Here is a 20,562-nt window from a genome sequence, read left to right on the forward strand (position 1 = left end):
CCATATCTGTAATATCAGGACTTGGGAAGGAAAGGCAAGAGCATCAGACGTTCAAGGTAATCACCCACAATACAATGAATCTCAGGTCAGCCAGGAGTCATGAGCCTTTGTCCCCAAGTAGGGTGAGTAAACTTTAGGTATCTATATTAAAATAAAAGGTAGGCTGCCGATACGGTAAAGGTTCTTGTCTGTCAACCTAAACTCAATTTCCAAACCACGTAAAGAGGGAAGGAAAATAACAGATTCCACAAACAAATACAACTGCATACCTTTTGGGAAATATCTTCAAAAGTACTTCAACTAGTTACTTTATGTACATGGACACTAAATATTACAAGTTTTAAAGACCAATACCCAGTATTCACATTCAAATAATTCAACTGATAGCTACCCTGAGTTCCACAGAGAGCAGAATATTCTTGGAAACAAAACAGAGTTTGAAAAGCATCTCTGCTACGAGGTAACACGATGCTAGCATACGGCACCGAAGTGGCATGGAAAAAGATAAACTGAGCTAAAGTAAGCATCCTTTGCTATCATTAGTTTCTAACCTTGAACAAGGAGACACCTTCTCCACCAAGAAGGGAAACTCTAGCATACACAAGACCTGTCTCCACCTGAGGCCTCAGCCTAGCACACCTTCATTTCGGAGGCAGGTCTGTCAGTATGTACCAGACAAGCTATGGAAGGTCAGAGGGCTCACAAAGCCTCCTACTTCAGGGGTGAAGATGCCTGAGACAGCACCTCCAGCCCCACCCTGTTCCACTGTAGACCAAGTTCCTAGGCAGCTGGCTAAGGACCAGCGAAGAGCAATTAATCCCCAAATCCTCTCAAGTCTTAGTATTTCCCCACCCCAAATAATCACTGTTTGGAGCAGAGCACACTGGCAACTATAATACAAACTATTTTAAAGCTGTGGGTGGGAGGAGGGAGGTATCAAAGCAGACTGGAGTGAATTAATGGCACACATCATGAGATGTACCCAAAAGGAAAAGGTGACAACTGCAGAGGCAGAAATAAAGCTGCCTCTAAAATCACAAGATATTAAAGTAGAAATATCTCGACTAATTACAGCTATGCCAATGTATCAGTGTGCAGGCACAACCAGAGAGAATTCAGGTCTATAATCCAGATACCCTGAGGGCTACTACTGAGACAAGAACCACTGTGCTTATTGCTGGGATGATGGTGAGGTGTACATGGAGGCTGTCACTCAGGACAAGGCTTCTTCTTCACTAGCAGGAATATTTCCTTAGTCAACCTGCAGCAAAGGTCAGACCAGGGCCTGGGACATAGGCTACAATGGCAGCAGTAGCTGCTGCGTGTGTTGATGGAAGAATCTGTCCACATCACTGGCTTTTTGTTGCTGCTGCTGCTGCTGCTGCTGCTGCTGCTGCTGCTGCTGCTGCTGCTGCTGGTGGTGGTTTTACTGTTGTTGAGTTTGTTTTCTGTTTAGTTTTGGGGGTTGCTACGGATGTTTGTTTTGACACAAGGTCTTGCTCTATGTAATCCAGGCAAGCCTTAAACTCAAGCTCCCTCTGCCTCTCCAGTCCTGGGATTCCAGACAAGCAGTACTGAGCCCAGCTCCACATAGAAATTTTTAATTAGTAGTCCAAATGTTCCTCAAGGTAGCAAGCAAAAATAGAAAATATTGAGAAAGGAGAGACAAATCCACTGACTGTGTTTAAAAGTATCTGCCATAAATATGGAAAATGAGAGAAAATAAAACAGTAAGAATGTTTGAAAAAGTCATAAGAAAGCATACTATTAACTATCTTCCTTAAAAAACCTATAATGCAGGTAAGTCTACATAAATATGCATAAATTGTTTACATGAAATTTTCTCATCTGGGTTGAAAATGTTCCCTCCAAGAGCCAAAGACCATAAAACAAAATATCTAAAACCAGGCATGAAAAGCCCTCTTTTGAGCTGTTGGTTGGTCAATGCCTCAAATATCTCAGGTTATTGATATTGCCACTGATTGCCTCTAAGGGGTGAAAGGAAATTCTAAGACACCATACACTTCAAACTCAGGGCCCAAAGATACCTGAGCTGGAACTGACCTGAATGCCTCCTCCCCAGGACTAGCATTTATGGTACCAAAAAGCATCAAAGTAAGGGGAGCAACCAACAGTCCTACTCAGCTATGATGCCTGTGAACCCCAATGATGAACCAGCAACGCTATCACCCTAGGGATGCAGTCCTAGCACTTGGCAGTAACCGACAGCTCTCTAATTAGACTTAAAACCTGTCAAACAGGAAGGATATCTACCCGGTAGTGGAAACCTAGCCAACTACTCAGGGCCAACGAAGTCATAGATCTTGAAGGCGCTCCTACAACCTCCACTTTACTAAACAGCAAAAGCATAACTTGTACATTCTACAAGTCCTTACACCTACAGATAAGTCTAGTCCTCACCACTCTTCGAGGAAACCTCTCTTTGCAACAAGATGGAAGCCACCATAGAAAACCATGACCAGTAAAAACAGAGATGTGGAGCCCAGTCGCAGTGGATACTACTACAAAACAACTCCCACAAGGCTCCAGGAACACTGAGGAGGAGGGAGCAGAAAGCTTTCAAGAGCCAGATAATCAAGGAGCTTAGGTGAGATTACTCCTAGGAATGTCAGAAGCTATACTCATAGTCTCACCAACATCACAGCCTAAACACGAGCTGAACAAAAATAACAAGAGACATACCAAAGTAGATGGGGGTAAAGCCCACAAGGTTTGAACCCTTCACTATAAGTAACTAAGGATGGGAGTGAGAGAAATAGTCTTCCTGAGGGAAGAACTACCACTTGGTTATCCAATTTTAAATGGTCAGCCCCACATGCACACATACATACATTATACAGAATAATATACATACATATATACACATATATGTATATATGAAACAAAGGTTGTAGAACCTTTAGGTTGAACCTTGATGAAGGAAGTGGATCGCTTGAGTGGTCCTTGATATTTATAGCTGGACCCTGCTTCCTGTTCCATAGGTGAGGAACCCCAGCCACGTGATCCTACAGTCAAGGAATCATCTACTATTACATCTCTACCATGATGGACTTCTCTCAAACTTCCAGTCAAATAAATTCTTAAACTGCTTTTGTCAGACATCCTGTCATAATAAAAAGTAAATAATACAAAGTCTGTATCAGAAGTGGGGTTATTCCAATGATAAACCTGAACATGTGGCTGATTTGCAGGAAAAATACAGAGGAGATTGGAGACACAGACTAGCAAAGCCCTGGAGTGCTATAAATAGAGCTTAATGTGCTATTGCAGTGGGGGTAGAGAAGAATGCTGATATAAATGTGAACAGTGAGGGTGTGACTCACTGGGTTTCAGAGAGAAACAAGGACTCTATCAGGAACAGGGCATTTGTGGCACTTTCTGGCAACGAATCTGGCTATGTTCTGACCCCTCCTGAAAACTTGAGTGAGGGTGAATTAAAAAGTAATAGACACTGTATTTTGTAGAATTTCGAGACACAGTAACATCTGGGCTAAAGAATGGTCACTGCTGGGTTGGGGATTTAGCTCAGTGGTAGAGCGCTTGCCTAGTAAGCACAAGGCCCTGGTTGGTCCCCAGCTCCAAAAAAAAAAAAAAAAAAAAAAAAAAAAAAAAAAAAAAAAGAATGGTCACTGCTTGGTGCGCTTAACAAGATTTAGGTGGACAAGTAGATTAGAAAGATCTGAAAATTAGTTTCTAGGGGAAAGGAATATAACAGTGGGCAGCTGGGTGGTGGTGGTGGTGGTGGTGGTGGTGGTGGTGGTGGCACACACCTTTAATCCCACCACTTGGGAGGCACAGGCAGTTGAATCTTTTAGTTCCAGGCCAGCCTGGTGTACAGAGCAAGTTCCAAGATGGCCAGGGCTACACAGAGAAAACTTGTCTTGAAAAAAACCAAAAGAATAAAAGATGTAGGTACCATGGGCTTGGAGAAAGCATCTGCAAGTGTTAAAGAGCCAAGAAAGAGAAATCACATACACTAAGTAGAATAGGAAAAATGTCTTAGGGTGTGTTTGGGGGCAGGGGGGGGATGGCTGCACATACCAAGAACTCCAGAACTGTTTAAAGTCCTGCATTTTAAAACTATTTTCTATTTTGTACTGAAGTTCACTGAGATATACAGACTTTAGATCTAGCTAATCCTTTTTTTCTCCTCCAAGTGGTTCACAATAAAGCTTTAATAAAATAATTTTATATATGCATTTGTGGGTATCAGACTTCAGGTGAAAGTATAGTGGTCAGAGGACAACATTTAGGAACTGGTTCTCCCTTTCACCTCCCTGAACTGGGGTCTCCTTTGTTTTTGCTTTTAGGCTGTGTACTCCAGACTTGTTGGCCTGAGAGCTTCCAATTGATTCTTATGTCTTCATTTCACATTCCAACTGATAGGAGTGCTGGGATTACAGATGCATGCTACTACAATCTAAGCTACTTAGTGAATTTAAGGCTACTGTGGGCTACATGATACCTTGGTGTGGTGGTTTGTATAGGTTAGGCTGTATAGTCTAATAGTGGCACTATTAGAAGGTGTGGCCCTGTTGGAGTAGGCATGGCCTTATTAGAGTAGGTGTGTCTCTGTGGGTGTGGGCTTTAAATCCTCATCCTAGCTGCTTGGAAGCCAGTATTGTGCTAGCAGCCGCAGATGAAGATGTAGCACTCTCAGCTCTGCCTGCACCATGCCTGCCTTGATGCTGGCACTTGATCATGCTCCCACTTGATAATGGACTGAGCCTCTGAACCTGTAAGTCAGGCCCAACCATATGTCCTTTATAAGACTTGCCTTGGTCATGGTGTCTGCTCAGTGCAGTAAAACTCTAAGACACTTGGCTTGGAAAGAAGGAAGGGGAGGGAGGGAGGGGGAGGGAAGAAAGTTTAACAGAGAGCCTTCAGGGTATTTTGCTCTAACAGACCCACCTAGAGAAGTGTTCTCCTAAGCTTAGTCTACTGTAGCCATGCCCAAGGGGACAGGCTACATCCCAAGCAAGCAGAATGTGGCACTGAACACTGGTAATGGTTTTGGAGGCATGAAAAAAAAAATGCAAGTAATGGGGTCATAGAGGCTTGCTCTAAAGTCTTAGAAGATGTTGCAACAAGGCAGCATGAGGCTAGATTCCCTGCATGAAGGCTGTGAGAAGTCACTGCACAAAGCCATGAAAGTGAAACCTGAGTTTCAGTGAAGACCCCGGGATACTGAAGATGCTGGAAACACAGGCTTCTCACCAAGAACACTGAGAGACAGCTACTGTGGGGTTACTCTTAATGTTAGGAACCTGCCTTAAGGAATAAGTACCAGGGTCTCAGCATGTCAGGGTGATTTGGCTGTTATTGCTATCTTAAAGTTCACTTAATAAATTCTCTTTTTTTGGGGTTGGGGATTTAGCTCAGGGGTAGAGCGCTTGCCTAGGGAGTGCAAGGCCCTGGGTTCAGTCCCCAGCTCCGGAAAAAAAAAAAGAACCAAAAAAAAAAAAAAAAAATTCTCTTTTTTTCTTCCATCCCTTGCTTCTGGTGCTACGGAAGACCTGACTAAAACAGAAGTATGGAACAGCTTTGTAGTTATTAAGTATGGGATAGATTTATAGTTACCGAGGTTTGGGAAGGGTTATGGGGCAGGAGAAGTCGGGGGTGGGGGTGGGGGTGGGGGTGGGAAGGGAGGGAGGATGATTAACAGGTACAGGTGTGTAGGTGATCAAATGGAGGAATGTCTCAAGTTCTACAGCACAGCAGGATAAATACTGTTGACAACATTTCAAAATAGCCAGTAGAGACAATTCTGAATTTTCTCCACAGAGAGATATAATAAGTATCCGGGGTGATTAATTTTGACAACTGCTCTGCTCTGCACTACACAGTTGACACTGAAATGTCACACTGTGGTACATTACTCAACAACTGATAACGGTATCATTACTAAACAGGTAGCATAAGGGAGGTACTCTTAAGATACTCCCAGGCCAAGGAAGGTGGGGTGGTGCAGCAATCAAAGGTTCCTTCACTTTTCTATTAACTGATGGCAGAGCCCAATGTTCAGCATAAAGGACTAAAAGTCCAGGGCTTGGGTCTTGCTCAGACCACTTGCAGATAATGCCATTCACAGCCTGCTCATAGAGGCAGTCAGGCCAGGAGATGGAGAGAAGCAACCAGGTTGGGTGCTAGCACATGCCAACAAAATGGCTCCTTGAAGCTCACTCCCATACATTTAGATTCAACTTTCTGAGACCTTTTCACCATTTCTGCTTAAGGGGGTGGGGAGCGTGGATCATGGATTCTCAAACAGAACACTCAATATTTAACGATTGGCTAACAAAAGTATTAGTTAAGTTTAATTTCCTGAATAAGGTAATGGGATAGGTAAATGTAGTTGGGAAGGCTAACTGGACTTCTGGCAGTGTTCTGAAGCTCCACCTTGATAGGCAAAGTATGTGCCAATGAGAGCCAATAACAGAATGTAGGTTAAAAAAAAACCAACAAGCTAGGTAAATACTGAAGAAAGCAAACGGTAGCATAATTTAATAAACTTACAAACCAGTTCCACACAACCCTATCTGACTAGTGACATTCTAAACACATTTTCCAAGGTGTGGTGGCACATACTTTTAAACCCAGTTCTCAGGTGGCAGAGACTTGAGTGTGAGTTCAATGCCAGCAGCATCTATATAGTGAATTACTGCCAGAGCTACATAGTGAAATTTTTATCTCAAAAAATTTATCTCTATAAAATGGAATCTCTGAAATTAATTTAAATCTTTATAAATTGAGGGACCACGAAAGACAGCTAAGGCTAGAAACCCCAGTGACCCTGAAGAGATGGTAGGCATTTCACCTGACTCCCAGGGAACCAGGCCCCTGTCAATAGCCACTGTCCTCCATAGATTCATGGCCATCGGCCACATAAGGGTAACACCCCAAGCCCCTCCACAGTGATAGGTTCAAGGCAGATCTCCATTTTAATGAGGTACCTAAAGGCCTGGAGGCTTAGCCAGTAACCTTTCCTTCCCAGACACTCCTCCCTGCAAAAGGTATTTAGTCTCAGGCCCACCCTGAGAAGTGGAGTATAATTCTACACATCCACTTTCCACCATGACAATAAATGGCCTTAAAGCCATGGACTGCCTCTTTTCATGGGGATCTGCGGTGGGGAGCCACTGAGAAGACCTTTGCTGACCTAGCCTGTTCGTCTATTCTCTTGTAGAAGGTAGAAGGGTTTCCTGAACTCCGGCTGTGGCCATCACCAAGCTAAGTTCAAGCCTCAAGCAGTCAAGCCAAAGATTCCCTCCCCATCCCCCCAGCGGGACCAGCCGGAGCTCCCCCTCTTCTCCCTCTCAGCCCGGAGCTAGATCCTGCCTGCCATGCCCCCTACTTCATTCTCAGTTCTTCAGTGGCTCCCAGTGGTGCCTGGATGCCTGAGAGCCTGAGAAGCAGATGGCCCGGGCCTCCTTGCACCCCCCCTCCCCACCAGCTAGCTTCTGCTGTCTCAGGCCTCAGACTGCACTTCCCCACCCCTAGAGTGGTGTCTTACAGCTTCTCTACACCTGCCCATGATCGAAAGCATGGGGTAAAGTCAAATTTCCCAAATCCTGCCTCCCCAAGGGGCTATGCCCTGTGGCAGAGTAGACTCAGGACCCACCACAGTCCTACAATAAAGTATTAATAACTGCTATAATTCCCAAAGGATGGTGTTAACTAAATATAAATTTACAAACACGTCCTGCATTTAGTAAACCTCCACTGAAATGGAGCTGGGAGAAACAAATCGAGTGATCATGGCTCCTGGTGCAAGTCAGGAGGGGGTCTGTGGGCCAAAGTGCAAGGTTCAGAGAGAACCATTCCCCAGCAAGGGAGCCCTAGGAATTCCAAGGCCAAGCATAAGATCTGAAGGGTCAGTTCAGGTCAGGTCAGGAAACTGAAAAAGAGTTCCTTGGGTAGAGCCAGTCTTTAGAAGACTGCCTTCAGGGGAGAGGGAGGGACCTCCCTACCAGGGCAGAGCAAGGAAAGAAAGGCAAGCAGCGAAGATATGTTCAATTTTGCCTAAGGAAGGGGGCCTCTAACTATTGCTCCACAGTGCCACTCCTTCCAGACAGCGTACCCAACTCTACAGCAGCAAAGTCAAACAAGCCGGCTAAGATTCATATTCCTCCTCTCCTACTACAGAAGCCCATGCTGCCACCACTGCTGCTGCTGGCTGAGGGGAGCCATGGAAGTCTTAGGTGAGTGTGAAGGCTTAGCTATGTCTAGGATCCAACATCTCAGATCCATGAGAAATGGGCAAAACCTTCCCCACCTGAGTCAGCCTCAGAATGAGTGGCAAAGCCTTCCCTCAGCCTGAAACTGGACAGAGAGCTCTTACCAAGGCTAGCAAATCCCTCCCATGTGCTGTATGCAGTAATTACACTGAGGTTCGGGGTTGTTGAGTAGTTGGTACCTGGATCAGAGCACGGCCCACCTGACCCCAACTAATCTGTAGGTGTGTCTACCTGCCTGTCCTTTCTTTATTCCTTCCCTGCTGCTCCTTGTCAGGGTCAAGGGCAAGTCCTGCTGGACTCATGTACTTAAGAGTCCTCCAAAGAGGAAAGAGAAAACAAATGTTTCAAAATTCCCAAGATACAATCTAAACACTGAAACAGCCAACCTTGTACTAAAGTCCACTGAAAAATCCTGGTAAGCTACCCAATTCTATTAGTCAAGAAAATCTCTAGGCTCCCACATCAAAAGGCAAAGGTGCTTACAAACCTAAAAACTCAAGTTAGGATGGGTTTCAATGCTAGTGTACACAGCTGACAGCTGGATTTTCCAAGAACTCAAGAGAGAATCAAAGTCACACTGTTATCAAATAGCTAGTGAAGCCATTTGTCACAGGCCACTAATAGAACCCAAAACTTCAGGAAGACTGAGAGAGGACCAGAGAATGTAAGTGGTGGGCATTGGATACATTTTATTACTGATCTAAGACTAAAGACTAAAGGATATAATGAGAAAGGTTAAAAAAATAAAAATGCAAGGGAATTTTTTTTGTCTAAATACAAATAGCAAAACTCTCACACCAAACCAACAAAAGCAGACAGTGGAGGAGGAGAAGGTACACTTTCAAGCACAGGGAGAATAGGTGTTTTCCAGAACAAATGAAGGAACAGAGGCCTAAATAAGGAACAGGTGCTGGACTATTTTTAAAAGCTTTATGTCATAAATGCAACAGCCGAACAAACCACAAACATCTCCAAATAAAACAAAAATCAGATAAAATATAAACTATAGTAAACCCACCAGAGTGCTTCAACAGTTCAGAACCAGTCACATCAATATCACTTTCAGATTTGCTCACAAAGCAGAGCCACAGGAGAGGCACAGCTAAGGTAAGGCTCTTCGGAAAGGCTTGGGATACAGAGCCAGAAATGCACCAGAGTGCTGACCAGATGCCTCAGCTGCTCCTACAGAGGACGCAGATTCCATTCCCAGCACCTATGAGGCAGTTCACAATTGTCCGTAACTCCAGTCTCAGAAGATCTGACACCCTTTTCTGGCCTCCTTGGGCACCAGGCACACATGTGGTGAAGACATACACGCAGGCTAAATACCTATATGTGTAAAATAAAAAATAAAAAAAGATTTTTAAAAGGTGCTATAAAAAAGCATATACCAGACGTTTGAGACCAGACTGGTCTACATAATTGAGTTCTAGGCCACCCAGAGGTAAACAGTAAGATATTGTCTTAAAAATAAAACAACAAAACCAGCACACAACAGCTAACTCTGTTATATGTATCACAAACTGAAATAGCCCTGACATCCTGCAAAGGCTTCTCTAGCTCAATTCACCTGCAGGAGAACTGTGATGTTGGTTCTTTCCTAAAGGCCCTCACACTCTACCCCAGGGTGTCCCTTTCTTAACATCTCAAGAGAATAAAGATTCGGCAGAAACACAGGATAGGCAAACACTTCCAAGGGGAAGTATATGTCCTTGCTACTTATCTTCCTTGAGTCAGTCATAAAGCCATCACAGTTTGTGGGGAGCTGGCTGACACAGGACGCGTGGCCACTGGATGTCTGTGTGTTCTTTCCCAACATAGGAAATGTACCCAGTTTAAAAACATGTATGGGTACCTTAGTATTCTGGAATGGACAGGGTAGAATTTGGACTCAAAAGCATCATGTAAGATAAAATAAGCTCATTCTATAATGCTAAAGATAAAGATAAAGATCATAATGGAATTCTATTAACTGAATAAAGCAATAGTCGCCTTCTTAAAGCTGAAATACAGGAGACCCACAGAAATATACAAAGGCGAGACATTAACATATTTCTCTCAGTCCAAAGCATAACGAACAAATGACCTAGTCCTCATTACATAGTCAGGAGTTAGATATTATAAATCTCTATCAAACTGAGAAGCAAGCACCTGTGTTCATAAGACCATTCATGAGCACTGTAACATATCAGGCAGCAAAGAAAGCAGAGAAATCACTGTTGGCTTTCTAATCATAAAGAAATAAAACAGAAATTAAAAAAAAAAAGTTTCTTTTGTCGAGAGGGATGCCCCCAACAACTCCTAGATCAAAGAGCAAACAGACAAGATCAAAGCACTATGCAACAGGCCCTACATCACACAGTTAAAGCAGTTTAAGAATTCATACCTAAATCAGATTCACATATGCCAAACTGAGACAGCAAATTAATACTTCCTGCAAAAAAAAAAAAAAAAAAAAAAAAAAAAAGCCAGAGGGAAAAATAAATGATAAAGAAAATAAAAAAGCAATAAAGGTAGAAACAGAAATAAGGTAAAAGGTATGCAAACAGGAGAACAGATGAGGAGAATAAAGGATCAAAAAAAATGAAGGGAGAAGGAGGAAATCAAATACAAAAATAAGTAGGAAGAAGCAAAATATTATTTATATATATCACCGAAAAAGAACACTTTTAGAAATTAAAAAAGATACTGGCATAACTCTGCATGTCAATTTTTAAAATTTAGATTAAATGAATAATTTTCTGAGAAAATATAATTTACTAAAATTGACTTTAGTACAAATAGCATACTTAAATATTCCAAATTAAAAACACACACACACAAAAACCCCAATGTTAAGGAAAGAACTTATTCACCAGGCTAGGGAGATGCTGTGTTGGGAATGGCCATCAGCCTTGTGCCAGGTTCAGTAAGATAGATATATACCCTTTCTCAAGAGAATAAGACAGAAAGTGTTAGAGGAGGGGCATATGTCATTTTCCTCTGGCTCCTGGATTTGTGCACATGCACCAAACACGCTAAAAACAAACCAAGAAAAGAAATGAAACACACATGTATAAACCCAACAGTTTCACTATAAGAGCAGCTAAACAACCTATAAGAAACCATAGGAAAGAAAACACCTAAACTCTTTCTGAGGCACCTATAACATCAACATTTCAACCTGATAAAGGCTATAACAAAGAATCATAAGTAAAATAATTCTAAATAAACTGTGAAAAACCAGGTTCCAACAGAGCTTGTTTAAACAAACAAACAAAACAAAACAAAAACCGAGCACAGTCTGTTATCCTAACTCTGGGAGGCTCAAGCAGGCAGACTGATCACAAATTTGAGACCAGCCTGGGCTACAGTGAGACCCTCAAAGCAACTCAGAGGAGCTTATGCCAAGCATGCAAGGACAGTTCAACAGGAACCCACCCACTAATCAAGGTATTGGTAATCTGAAGGAGAAAAATAATTTTTATCTTCACAGATACTGATAAAGCTTTTCAAAGAAAATAATGACCCATGATGAAAAATAACCAGTAAAACAGGAGTTCCCTACCATGCGAAATATTCCTTAATTCAGACAATATAAGATTTTTGTTTTGATAAGTTCTACTTGAAAACAGGAAAGCTAAATTCTAAAATTCTAAAATTCTAATTCCAACCTTCAGCTTTCTGTGAACTGTGTGAGCTGCTGAAACTTTTCTGAATGTAATGCTGACTTATCAGAAAATCAGATGAACACAGTTCTGAAGGCCTAACTGTACAAAGGCTGCCATGACTAGGATGATACTATGATCTGGTGACATAGACACTCTCAGTTTACCCCATATTTAAAAAAAAAAAAAAAAAGTCAGTTGGATGCCTTAGTTAGTTTGTATTGCTGTGATAAGACACAGTAATCAAAAGCAACTTGAGACTGGCTTATATGGCCCAGGTCCTAGTTCAGTGATGGAAGCCAAGGCTGGAACCAGGAGGCAGAACCAGGAGGCAGAACCCATGGAAGAAAACTGCTTACTGGCTTGCTCTTCATGGCCTGCTCAGCCCACTTTCATATATAACGAAGGACAGAGCACTGTGGCTGCACCCTCCCACTCTGCATTAATCATTAAATCAAGAAAATGCCTACAGTCCCATCTAGGGAGACATTTTCTCAACTGCCATTCATCTTCCCAGATAACTCTAGCTTGGGTCAAGTGGACATAAACAGTCACCCAGGACAGGGTAACTGGGTAATGTTACTTATGATCACTCGTGAATAATTCTCGGAAACAAGAAAAAAAATCAGAAGTGCAAAATCCCAGAATTATAGATTTAAATGGCTGTATTTATTATTTCTCTATATACAATTATCATATCTTAGTTCCTACACTATAAGAAATATACACAAATATTCTTCTGGGTTTTACACCATAACTTTGTAAGTAGCTGAGTCGACATTCACTGTCTTGTTTTTGAGACAGGCCCACATGAAACTCAAGATCCTGCTGCTTCAGCCTCTAGATTGCTGGGATTACAGGCATGGATGACCACATTAATGATTTTTTTGTTGTTGCTTTTTTCTTTTCTTTTTGGTTTGTTTGTTTGTTTTTTATTTTATTTTTGAGACGTTTCTCTACCTAGCCCCTGGCTGTCCAGGGACTCACTGTATATACCAAGCTGGCCTTGAACTCACACAGACCTACCTGCCTCTGCCTCCCTAATGCTGCTATTTAAGGTGTGTGACACCACATCCAGGTGATTATAATGACTTTTTTAAAAAAAAAACTGAATCTACATTTAAGTGTTAATCATAACTGAGAAAGATGTAAATGCTCTCTCTCAAAGCTATCACCTGACTGTGCTAAACATGGAAACACAATCTTCACTGAAATAAAAGCAGGGGAACAATATGGATATAGTCTACAGTACCTAAGAAATATCTGAATCTTCACAAATAGATATTAAGTAGATCCATGCTTAGTTGCAGTAACCCAAAGGGATCCTTCATTAAATTTACACTGAGACTACCTCTTTTATTAGCCTTGAGATTGAGGAACATTGCAAAGAAACCATCAGGGAGCTGAGAATATAGCTCAGTGGCAGGATAAATGTTTGCCTAACAATATACAAGGCCTGGGGGTGTATCCCCAGCACTGCAAACAAACAAACAAACAAACGAAGGAAGATCAGAAACATTTTCCTATCATTCCCTAAATATAGCTATCTTCAATGTGTACTGTTCAAGACACCCTCAATGCATGTTCCCCCAGCAAGAACATCCTACTGTCTGTTTGACCAGCTTAAGATCACTCTAGCAGTTCGTTGAGATGCTAAATTAAACTTCGAAATTTACTACAAGTTTCCACAGCTGTGCTCTGACCACGCAGTAAGTGAAATTTTGACTTTGTCAGTGGTGGCTCTACACTGTGCTCTTCAGAAAAAGTGAGAATTAGTTTGACTGCACAGCTACGAAGAAAACAAACAAACAAAAACAAAACCAAAAAATTTACTCTTTATCCGGGAATAAGAAAACCAAACGGAAGTAACATTGGTTGCAGGCAAGTCTGCAGCCTTTCAAACTGTTTTCTTGTCGGGAGGGCTGCAAGAGGCCTTGCTGGAAATACGTACTGATGTGTCCCCCAACCTCCAACTACCAGGCTGGAAAAACATCCACTAGACCCACTCTTGTGAATTTCCACGCATATTCCCATCTAAAGTAACAACAGAAAGGCAGAGTTATGTAAGAATACTGAGGACATAGTATTATCACAAAAGCAGTGTTTGGGATACGCTTTAATCTGCAGTTAGGAGATTAACAGTCGGTGACGTGCAACATCTGCAATAAGCCAAATGCCTTTTCAAATGTCTGACACATCCTCAAATCATCACCCGTCCGTCTCTTAAACAGGAGCTTTGGTGAGACTCGTCATTGTAATTGCCTGCTAACTTGAGAGTCTCACATGGGGATGGCTGACACTACCTTAAATGAGGGACAAAACCAAAGAGAGGCAGGCGGGGCAGGTCAACGTGAAAGGTGATGACAGATGTTTGCAAGGTCACACCCATAGAACCTTAAACATCCAGAACTGATACAAAAACCGTTATCTTCCCATTGTAGCCAAAAGAAAAATAGGTTGAGTGTGGGGTTTCAAATACTTATAATGAATCTCATGAAGCTCGTCATATTCTTCTCCTATGCTTTTCAGGACCAATTATCACTGGAAACCTCCCGGTCTTCATAGTACAAAGGACACTTGACCTGGCTAAAACTCTTAAGATATTCATTCATTAAAGCTACCGACCACACTTTTGGCTCTGACATCCTGCAAAACTCAATCCACCTGCCCTTCTGTTTCCTTGACAAGAGGGGTATGCAGCTTGATGAATGTGTGGATAATCATCCCACAGCCATTTCCAAAATGCATAGGTCTAAGTAGCTTATAAACTCACTGATTATTAATCATGATTAATTAACACTGGATTACAGCAGAAGAAACTGAGGCCCAGAGAAGCAAAGCTAACCTGTTCCAGGTCCCAAACTCCACGATAACAACCTGAACTGCGACTTCTAAGTGACTACACAAACTGAGTGTGGATGGAAAATGAGTCTTCCTACGTGACCAGCCACTGACAGCCAAAAAGACGTTTCTTCAGAAATAAAGATTCCTCAAAATCCTTTTCGATGAGTGTCTCAAGAGTTGACCTAGTTTCCTCAAAACAATGTTCCTCTTGACCAAAATAAATGTCCATAACTGGCTCGAGGAACCACATCCTGATTTGAGATGTGTATTAACATCATCTCCTCAGATGAGCTACTCTGCCATTCAATTTCACATTCACTGACTGAATCTTGTGTGTTTTGCGACTCACAGACAAGAACTAGTCTTTGGCACCTGCAATGCTCCTGTCTCTTTTAAAAGGGACACCGTGTCTATAAGTTACACCTACAGCACCAAGCTTCATATTACATGAGAAATTTAAGACCTAGCAGTGACAAATGCCCTTAGAGGTCTCCAAGGATGGTCTCCTCCTCTATCTTGGCAGACCATGGTACTATAAACTGTACCAAAGTGACCCTAAGCATTTCCTGGAGATGGAAGCATAATGGGGTTCAATTAAATTATTATACAATAATTAATAATAATATAACTAGTAGTCAAATAAATGAAGTAAAAATAAAAGTCAAAGGTCATTGGGTGTGTTTTCAGAACTTAGTGTCTAAACTGAATTCCAACAGGAACTGTATATCACAATGCAGCAGTTAAGTATGTACCACTTGTCCTTCTCGATAATTAAAAATCTGTTCTTGGTACAGATCTTTCACTTTCAAATGGGGGGAAAAAACAGGCACACGTAATTTCTACCACTGTCATAAACAGCTGAATCATTCGCATAATCAACAGCCCAAAATTCTTCCACAAGCTCTCAGTGCAGGTTCTGAATTTTGAAAGCTCAGAAGGTAAACCCTTCCCTAGCACGGTATATAAGAACTATACAAAATCACGGGATTCCCAAGGGATACTGACTTTAAACAGGAGCAATGTTACACACAATTCATCAAACGGGAGGCCAGAACTACGGATACAAGTCACTCTGGCAAATGAAAAACACACCGAGAAGGAAATGATTTCAAGGCCCTTGAGCCAAGACCAGCGGACAAGTGCCCGGGATATAGGGGCGCAGACTTCACGCTCCCCATGAGCCTCCGGCAGATGCCAAGGTTCAGGTTGAATTCCAGAACCTCACAGTCCTGGTTTCCCCGGGTGATTTACGGCTCCGACTAGGGAAATGAATGAATCTGGTCCACCAGAAGGGGTGGCATCCTCGATAGGGCAGCTCAGTGCGGACGCTGGCGCCAGCGCCGGACCGTTGGAGACGCAAGGGGCATGGGGGACCACAGAGATCTCCGAGGACGCGTAGGTGTTTTGGGTTGTTAAAGGGTGCTTGGGGATTGAGAGCTAGGGGTTCTCCGAGCGTGGGTGAGGGGTGCCCAAGGCCTGAGTATCCCCAAAAGGTTTTGGGGCTTGCAGTGTGTGCAGACTAAAGGGACCCCCCCCAGACACGGCCCAAGGGATGCGATGAGGCCCTGGGTGCTACGGGACGGAAAACAGAGCGTGGGCCACTGGGAATCCTGGTACCCTAAGCAACTGCGCGGGGTACTCTGCAGCGGCAGCGGGCTGGGCAAGGGATCGGGCACCAAGACCCCTAAGGGCAAGACCTCTGGCGCTCACCCGAACAACCCTCGGAGGAAGGAGTGGGAAGCCTTCACTCGCTTCTCGGCCTCCGCCATAAGCTGGACCGCTTCTCGTTCTTTCCCTGCGTTGTCCATGTCACCGGCTGCAGCTAAAGCCTCCTCTGCTGACTTGCGAGGCTCCCGGGACGACTTAGTCCTCCCTCTAGCAGGTGCCAACACGCAGGCGCACGCGAGTGGCCTTTCGGGATCTGTAGTCCTACGCTCCACCTTAACGGCGGCTGTGTCAGAGACCACAACTACAATTCCCAGAAGGCTGCTGGACAGGGCCGGGCGGGAGCTCGTCGGGGGGGGGGGACCCCGAATTCTCCAGGACTCCTAGGAGGAGGGAGAAGGGGCGTGGCCTTCTAGAGGGGTATTGGGCTAAGGTGAACTTCAAGGTTCTAAGGAATGTAAATTGAGAGAGGAGGAGAGAGAGGAGGAAGAGAGAAGGAGAGAGAGGGAGGAAAGGGAGGGAGAGAGAGAGAGGAGAGAGAGAGAGAGAGAGAGAGAGAGAGAGAGAGAGAGAGAGAGAGAGAGAGAGAGAGAGAGAGACTCTACAAGCAATACTGCAAAAAGAAATCTAATGCAGCAATTCAGCGCAACCACCTCCCAACTCTCCCAGAAAAGGAGCAACAGCTGGCCGAAAGAGCTATTTTTAATTTCTGACAGCAAGACATTAAAAATGCTTCATCATCCCCAATATAAATTCAAAGTTGATTTTAAACGTCCCCAAACTACAACTTTCTATTTTGTCCTCTGGTTTAAAAATGAAATTGCATATATTTCATGTAGGCACAATTCACTCTTTTTATTGACTGGATTCTATTAGATATGGCTATAAGCCAGTGAACTCTCTTATGCTTTACATAATGCTGGCTATAGTGGGTGGATCCTGACAAAATTCCTGTCTGCCAGGAAAACTTCTAATCTACTAAATATCCATAGATAGTCGCAATCCTGTGCCAATGACTTCTAGGCCTGTCCCAGAGGGAGGTGGTTTTTTAATACAATGTCTAGACCATTTATGCTTGGCAGTGCTAACACAGAGGTGGTGTGGCAAATAGAAACACTGCCAAATGAGAGTTTCAGATGATTTAAAACTCTTCATGAATACGCTGTGGGAACTGGCAAGCAGAATTTATCTAAGAAAATGAAGCCTGTGTTTAGAGAACACAGCAAGAAGGTTCAAACGCCTAGAATCAAGTTACCAAAACTGATGTCACAGTGTGACAGGATCCAACCATAGCAGGATGCCCTCAAGATAGAGGGGGATATGAGCTCTTGGGGCACAGTTTTATTTACAACTACTGTGAGCATTTGTCTCACTTTGGAAAACTGATTTGCATGTTTGGAGCAGGAGAGTAGATGGAGGTAGGAAATTGGATGTGGCAGTGGATATTGGATTGAAGAGAGAAAAATTGCAAAAAAGTGAACCAACATTGGCATTTGAAAAAGAGGCAGTTGGGGCATTTGGTGGAGTGAGCCAACTCCCAAGCATCATGGGTAGCAGCAGTGTGTTGGTCAGAACAATTCCCAACCCTGCCTCAGTGGAATAACTTTGCAGAATAGTCAAGAAATATTGATCCCTCTGTTACTAGTCTTTGGTGTCTAGATCTCCACTCTACCCTATTCTGGGGCTCACCATTCTAAATACTAAAACTTTGGCTGAAAAGGAACTAAAATACATTCTCCCAAAGCACACCTCAAAAACCAGACATTTCACTCATCTGCCTTTGATGGGTTCTCATTCAGACTGTGGCACCACCTTTCAGTGGCTCTGGGCACATCCTATCCAGTGGACATTCAGGATACATTCAAGCTGAATGAATACAGAGGAGAGTAGACTAGAAGGTTAAAAGCCCACCATTCATATTTAATGGTCCATAGAGGAATGACTGAACTCATCTGAAACCCCCAGTCCTAACAGAGTAGGGGTCAGAAAATGACAGTCACAAGTAGAGGATGTGGCCATCTGCCTGTTGCTAGAGTTCTCGGTAGAGTGGGACCAGCTTTTATAACCAAGCCTCAACAGTAATGAGTGATATGACACTTTTCTACACCAAAGCAAAGAGGTAAAGCTAGCCTACGTACAGGGAGGGGAACTGGATGATATTTCTTGGTGAGAGGGACTCAATCTTATTTATTTTTGTTATTTTGGATTTTTTTGTTGTTGTTTTTGGTTTGTTTGTTTGGTTTTTTTTCTGGGACAAGGTCTCTCAGTGTAATCCTGGTTGTCCTAGAGCCTGCTTATAGGCCAGGATGGCCTTGAACTTAGAGATCCTTCTCTTTCTGCCTTCCAAGTGCTGGGATTAAAGATGTGTACTACCACACTCAGCTTAGAAACTCAACCTTATTTTTTAGACAGTTTTAAACCACCACAAGTAGGTTAGAGGAAGTCAGTCTACAGTCTAGTCCACCTTCATAGTGCTGACCATGTTGTATGCCTGGAGGCCCCAGGCTAAGGCATGGAATCACCTCTGGTGACCCTTCCTACCCTAAGGAGTCAGCTAGAGCGTCAGCTTCCCTTTCCAGGACATTTATCTTAATTTCTCTTCTGCTTTTTGAGAAAATACTCTGGCAAAAGTCACTTAAGGGAGAAAAGACTCCTGACCCCACAGTTCAAGGTCTTGGTCTATCATGGTAGGAAAACAAGGTAGAGGAGCTCCAAGGAAGCTGGTCACAGGATTTACAGTAAAAACCAGGCAATAAGTGCTACGCTGCTCCAGCACTCGCTGTCCCTCTCCTTCTGCCTCTCACAGAGTCCACTATCCTATCTGCAGAATGGGGCTACTTGCCAAAGGTGAGTCTTCCATTTTAATTGAAGCAATCGAGATAACCCCCCTTAGGCCACAGCACTCTTAAAACATTGTGCTTTACTTTAAAAGGCAGGGAAAGCAGAACCTATTCAGAAGTCTTTTTATCCACAGCCATTGAAGCAATGCAATCATAACTAGGAGTCAATTAATGATGCATTTTATTATTTTTCAAAAGACATTCAAAGCAACATGAGTTTGTGGGGGAGGTGAATCTGTGTGGTAGGTGTGTGTGTGTTTGTGTGTGCGTGTGTGTGTATGGAGAGATTCATTATGCAAGATTGGCTCATGTAGTAACAAAGGCTGGAAGTCAGCAACCTGCCATTTGCAGGTTGGAGATCCATAAAATCTCTCAACATAAAAATGACTAAAATGAAAAGCTGTGGCACTACAGAGGCTGTGAAAGGGAAGCTTATTGACAGAGATGGACCCAGAAGTCAGAGGCCACTGTATTTAACCCTGGCTGGAATATATATGTCAGTCTATTTGCACTTTTTAATTACTCTCGATATGCTCAGAATGGCTGCAGAAACATCGTATGTTAATAAGTAAGTGGCTTTGTAACGCTGGAATCCAGTTATAATAAGGACTGGCTGCATCTTCAAAGTCAATTACTGTAATGCAGAGCAAGTCAGTGAAAAACTCAGCTCTTCCCCACTGATCATGAAGCTAGCATCCTCTTAATTCAACTTGGGGCAGAGTGTTCCAGGTAAGAGCAATTTCCTTCACTTGCAATACAGACGTGGATATTTTCCTAAGAGCCCAATTTTATATAACTCAACTATGCTCCATGGGAAAGAGTTACATAAATCTAATGTGTTATTGGTAGTTAACAATAACAGTCATGTCTCCTGAGTGCTTTGCATCAGAAATGTTCCCTCTTAGCCTATGTCCTAAAGGCTTAGCACAAAATATAAACTACAAATCTACACCTTGATGACGCCTATTTATTTTTAAGTTCAGACAGGAATGCATATGGTAAAAGTGAGAGTCAACTTTTGTCAGCCACATGAATACATACATGCACATGCACACCCACACACGCACATGCAAATGCACACACTCACACACTTAGAGTGAAAACTGCCTTTTCTCCAAATTTATTTTAATGAAACATTGTATATCATTTCAGAAAGTCAAAGGCTTGGGGAAAGTAAAGCCTTTCCACTTAGCATTTATGTCTGCAGTTCAGAACCGTGATTTCAGATGTCTTATTTTAAACAAGGATGAGATGGATCTTAGTCTAGAGCATATTTTTGTTTTTCACATAAATTCATTTTTTAAAAAG

General features: G+C 42.9%; 1 protein-coding gene across 1 annotated transcript in view; it reads right to left on the reverse strand.

Annotated features, from left to right (window-relative positions):
- The window catches only part of Napb (NSF attachment protein beta), a 39,222-nt gene extending 22,584 nt beyond the window's left edge, over window positions 1–16,638 (reverse strand). The window contains exon 1 of the mRNA XM_032904368.1: window positions 16,460–16,638. Coding sequence (XP_032760259.1) covers window positions 16,460–16,557 — 98 coding nt within the window. The 5' untranslated portion in view covers window positions 16,558–16,638. The remainder of the gene's footprint in view (window positions 1–16,459) is intronic.
- Between the last annotated feature and the right edge of the window lie 3,924 nt (window positions 16,639–20,562).

This window comes from Rattus rattus, chromosome 5 (genome assembly GCF_011064425.1).
Source record: "Rattus rattus isolate New Zealand chromosome 5, Rrattus_CSIRO_v1, whole genome shotgun sequence".
In the NCBI taxonomy this organism is placed as follows: Eukaryota; Metazoa; Chordata; class Mammalia; order Rodentia; family Muridae; genus Rattus; species Rattus rattus.